The 5246-nt window shown below is 40.7% G+C and overlaps 1 protein-coding gene across 7 annotated transcripts in view; it reads left to right on the forward strand.

Annotated features, from left to right (window-relative positions):
• FBXO38 (F-box protein 38) overlaps positions 1 to 4336 on the forward strand; it is a 24220-nt gene extending 19884 nt beyond the window's left edge. For 5 of the 7 annotated variants that reach the window (XM_035902473.1, XM_035902472.1, XM_035902471.1 and 2 more), the window contains 3 exons: positions 528 to 631; positions 898 to 1011; positions 2326 to 4335. In XM_035902473.1, the coding sequence (XP_035758366.1) occupies positions 528 to 631; positions 898 to 1011; positions 2326 to 2504 (397 nt within the window). In that variant the 3' untranslated portion in view covers positions 2505 to 4335. Of the gene's footprint in view, positions 1 to 527; positions 632 to 897; positions 1012 to 2325 lie in introns of those variants that run through there. The other 2 variants (XM_035902476.1, XM_035902477.1) reach the window with 2 other exon arrangements.
• Positions 4337 to 5246: the final 910 nt, after the last annotated feature.

Genomic DNA, 5246 nt, shown 5'->3' on the forward strand with positions numbered 1-5246 from the left:
CTCTGAATCTGCAAACAAGTTTCTTCTAATTATGAAAGAGAGAGACTGATTTACTCCAAGAAATAATGTTAGTTTCTGGGGAAGATGATGTGCAATCAGTATCAGCTCTGTACTGAGGAGCAAAAATTCCCAGCAGCAAGGAATTGTTACAGTGGCTTTCATCCACCTGTTTTTAAACCAGTGTTTTTGTTGTCCTGTTTTTTCACTAAAATTACTAGGAGAACAAATTTACTTTGGAAGTTTTGTTTAGTTGCAGCTGTGTTGGATTGTTCCTTACAGATAGAAAGCTATGTTTAAAAGGTAGCTTAATTGGTTTCTCATCTCAACTGTCCATATTCTCTGTGGTTACTCTCAAAAGTGAAGGGATTGCATACTGAGTTTGTGTGAGGGTCTTGGAGGAGTGTTTCTATGGAATCAGGCTCATTAAAGGAAAGGTTGTGTAATAGGATTTCCCGTTTGGTTTTTCTCCTTCCTGCCTTCACATTTCCTATCACTACTGGCTGTAATCTCTTCTTCCTTCTCTCTAGAGAGCTTATTAAGTATGAGTTCTTCCCTGAAGCTACACGAACTGATGAAGACCTGAAGAAATACACTAAGTACCCTTGGGGACGAGATATTTACACTCTAGAAGGTGAGTGTTTATAGAGAGCTAAAAGCTGATGATCAGTCTTTTGCTAGTAAGTAACTTTACAGCAAGTTACAAGAGACATGAATAACAATTCTTGGAGGGAAGTGGAGGACCTTTGGCACAGGATGGGGGAACTGAAGCGAGGAGGTGCTTTTCCTGTATTGGAGTGACCGATCTATGTGATATCAATGAAGTTTACTTCATGAAGAGTGCTGATGCTGCAGGAGTGACACTGTCCTCTTTATATCCTCATCCTTTCTGTCTTCTAGGCATTGTGGATGGTGCCCCTTACTCCATGATTACTGACTTCCCATGGTTGAGATCACTGAGAACAGCAGAGCCGAACAGCTATGCTAGATATGACTTTGAGGATGATGAGAGAAGTGAGTAATATTTTTTTAATGTGTTCACAGAACTTCAACATGTTGCCTTGTCCCAAGCTGACAGTGCATTCATTTATTTTTTCAGTTTTCTATTTCTTATGCTATTTTTGGTAGACTATAAATAACTACTTGTCGCAGTGCTCGGATCTGGACAAGGAGGGGGTCCAGCGGAGGACAGGGCCATAGTACTACAACAGTGTATTGACCAGCTGGAGACCCCTAGTACTGACAAAATCAGAGAGCCAATCTGGTGCTTAGCCTAAAGATGTGATGGGTTTGTCATATCCAGAAGAATAAGTGCATTTAAACCACACACAAAGCTAATGTTGTGATGTATGGTCCCAGCAATTCATGTTCTGTGGAGTTTACTGGCATTACTGCCTCTGGCTTTGCTTTACCAGCCTTAAAAAGGTTGGTAAGGTAGGCTGAAGAGAGTCCAGCAAAGAGAAGTGAGACTCACAGAAACTTTGGAGAAAAGAGGAAAGAACTGGACTTGAAAACTCTGTAACAAGTGGTGTGGGTTGGAGTTTAGGATAGATATGCCTCTTGCTACTTAGGAGCATGTCTTATAAAATATTATGGTGGGCAGTTCCTAGGGCTCAATTAAGAACCTTGCTTGGTAGCAGAGAAAAATATGTTCTTCCACTACTTAATTAGGAAAATCTTGGAATCTCCTTCATTAGAGGTATTTCTAATTGACATTGTTTTGGATAGTCTTATCTAGCTCCAGTTCAAGGGGATGAAGCTCAAGAGGATGAGAAAAAAAATCTTTTTTGGCTATACTGTTCTCTGATTCTTTTTTTTTAATTTTAACTTGAAACTGATTCATAGGCTTAATGCTTGTAGTTCAGTATGTAGTCTGAATTATAAAAAAATAATATGTATTTCATTTAAAAGAGTAATTAGATTAAACGTGATGTTAAAGCCATAAAAAATAAAGACAAGACTGCTGCTTCATCCTTAACTGCTCTTATTTATAAAACATTTAAGTGATCATTGAAATGGATAACCTGAAAGCATGTCAGATTCTAAGTCTCAGGGGGAAGGCTTTGTTACGTGCTGGGATTCCCTTCACTCACAGACATATGGACATTGCGTACATTAAGTGAGTGTTGGAGCTATCAAAAGGTTTAAATATGGGGAAGGCGGAATACATTTTTTGCCTGAATAATATTCCTTAAACATGGTTGCTTAATGGAAGATTTTTCTGTTTGATTTGTTTTCCAAGACTATCTCATTTAAAGCAAAACAGATTCTCTTGTGAATTTCTCTATAGGAAAGATTCTAGTTTTTATTCTTATGTGCCTTCCACAGCTACTATTTACGCACCGCGAAGGAAAGGACAATTGTCTGCAGACATCTGTATGGAAACAATAGGAGAAGAGATCTCTGAACTGCGCCAGATGAAAAAAGGTGTATTCCAACGTGTGGTGGCTATCTTCATCCATTACTGCGATGTCAACGGTGAACCGGTAGAGGATGATTACATTTGAGGGGACACCCTCCCTGACCTGTCATCTCTTCCTAAGTTCTGATTGGTACTGCCAGCCAAGAAAGCAGGTGGATTCTTTCCAAATGCAAAGCATTTTCTTGAAACACATACTTTACAGTTGCTCTCACACGGTTTGGAAAAGAGTATGTAGTAAATGTATAATGAAAAGTAAAAATTGTATACTAAGATTTGTACATAGAGGAGACAAAAGAAAAACTTCCTAATACTGAGACTTTATTTCATATGTTTATACAATTTAATTTAAATTCCATTTTAATGAAGGCCATTAATTAGGAACAGGGAAGACTATTTGCATTTTTCAGCCCATACAATTCATAGCAGTATTTTTTTTTTTTCTTATAAACAAAATCCCATTTGATGTGTTCAAAAGAGTCATCAGAGTCTCTTTTAATCTGTGCCTTTTTCTTGAGCATTTAAGAGTCCAGTCTGAGTAAACCTGTTGAGCACAATCTGTGTGTCTTGTGTGCATTTTTCAAAGAGAGAGGCTTATTCTACAGCTGTTGCAAAGGCCAAAATCAGGAAAAAAAGTAGCAAAGTTGGTGATCTGTAGTAGTTTCTAGAGTTCATTAAAAACATTTTTCAGGAAAGAAAACTCACATTTAGCACCTTGGCAACAGAAGATATGTTCTAAAGTATTTTGTACCATTAGATTTCATTTTAATAGTGTGTTTGACTCTGTATATGAAAAATAAGCTGCTAATTGTTGGTTCCACTCTCTTTAACATAAATCTGTACATCCTAACTGGCTGAATGCTGAATTTTCCCTTAAGACCAGCAGGAAAAGGGATGTGCAATTGCTTAGTTGTAGCTGTGTCAGTACAGGATCCATCTGACTCAAACAGTGAGCTTGCAGGCTGATTCATGCTCACTTACGAATGCAGATTTTCCATACAGTCAGTAAACACTGCTGCTCTTTGCCCCTGAATACTTGTTTTTACTGTATATAGGAAATCCCTCTGGCGCCCACAGTATCCATGGATGTTCTGTGTCTATGTCCAAAATTTGCTGCAAGTGCAGTGTACAGGTATAAAAGTGCACAGGTTAGTATTAAACTAGCAGGCTTGTGTGCTGTTAGTAACGTGCCCTGTGGGGGTGGGAGACCTCTTTAAGGCTGATGTGCTGTGCTGTGCACAGCGTCTGCATGCGTACACAGCTGTGACTGCGCAAGTGCACCTTTGGATGTGCCGTGCCAACAACTGTGGCCTGATCTATCGCTCATGCTTTGTTCAAGTTGCCGAGTTACAGCCTAACAAATGACAGTTTACTAACTTACTGGGGTGAAAGCCGTAGAGCAGACTAGTTTATTACACAATTTTGCACATTATTGTTAATGGTTTTAATTCTTTGAACTTTGCTATAAATGTGACTTAATGGGGATTTCGATGACGTTTAGCTCTGTAGAACTGAAGAGGCAAAGCTGTTCAACACAGCAAAGCCAGTGTTAAGTTTCCTCTGCATCTGTCCCTCTGTGGAAAGTCATGAGGTAACGTGGAACTAGAAATGCATGAGGTAAGCGGAAGAGAATGGTGCCTAACGGAAGCAGCGAGAGATGTGGTACAGTAGCATTTTCTCACATGTGCTCTCTATGCTCTAACTGGAGGTGGAGTGCTGAATACCAGATAATGATGTGAATGCTGTTAAATTTGCTTTAATGCAAGATCAAAGTTAATGGTTTAGTTGTAACATATATGTTTAACCATAGATAATATATTCAGTGATAATCAGACAAAACGTAATTGTGACCCTTCCTAGAAGTGTTTCAAGTAATCTGAGTCATCGATTCAGTCATGTTTACCATTTTAATACAGCATGTACAGGAAAATGTTTCTGCGTTTCTAGAGTATCGCACCAGATCTCCATCTGGTATCTCTAACTTTAGCCTTTTGAAGAAGTATTTATACAAATAATGTACTTATTTATATTCAATATTTCTTTCTGTAAGCAACTGAACCTTGCAGTAGTTTTAACCTCTTAAACATTACACCCATTTTACACATAGTGGTAATGGAGTGACTAAATTCATTGTGTCCATTTCATGAGAGCTCTGGGCGGTTGCGACTGTGCTGAGACTGGATCTGGGATCTGGCTAGGGAACCTGCGCTCTTCACCAAGGGCAGTATCTGCAATTGAGGGAAGGAGCAAAGAGGATGAAAATAATTATTTTCCTGCTCAACCTTCATTAGTATAAAAAAAAAAATATTACTAGCACATGAATGGGTATAGTTCGTGTCACTTGGAGCTGCTGCTGCACAGAGTAATTTGCTTGCCAGCCTCTGGCTCCAGCGGCATTCTGCTAGGGGCGAGCCTACGCCCTCTGTGCTGCATCACCTCCCGGGTGGAAAGCTGTCCCGGCTGAAGGGCTGCAAATGTTTTGATTTGGTTTCCACCCTGAAGAACAAAAAGTTGCAGTTGTCATTGGGGTTTCTGATCTCTTCTTGTGTGGATCCTTGAGTCATGCACTAGGGGATGTGTGTTTACGGGAAAGATTGCTCTGACATCAGCCCAAACTTGCTGATGGGGTGCGCAGTAGTCATGAGTGCTTCCTTTTGCAAGTTGTTTTTCGCGGGGCTTGCACCCCAACCGGCGGCCGGATCTGAGCGCCCCTGTGCGCACGCTTGGGACCGTTTGCCGGTCTCATCCGCTTTCCCGCCCCCCTGCGCCGCGCAGGGCGCGCAGCCCCCCTTGCGCGGCCCCTCCCGGCCCCTCCCGGCCCCTCCCGGCC

The sequence above is a fragment of the Egretta garzetta genome, unplaced genomic scaffold (assembly GCF_000687185.1).
Source record: "Egretta garzetta isolate BGI_Z169 unplaced genomic scaffold, ASM68718v1 scaffold209, whole genome shotgun sequence".
In the NCBI taxonomy this organism is placed as follows: domain Eukaryota; kingdom Metazoa; phylum Chordata; class Aves; order Pelecaniformes; family Ardeidae; genus Egretta; species Egretta garzetta.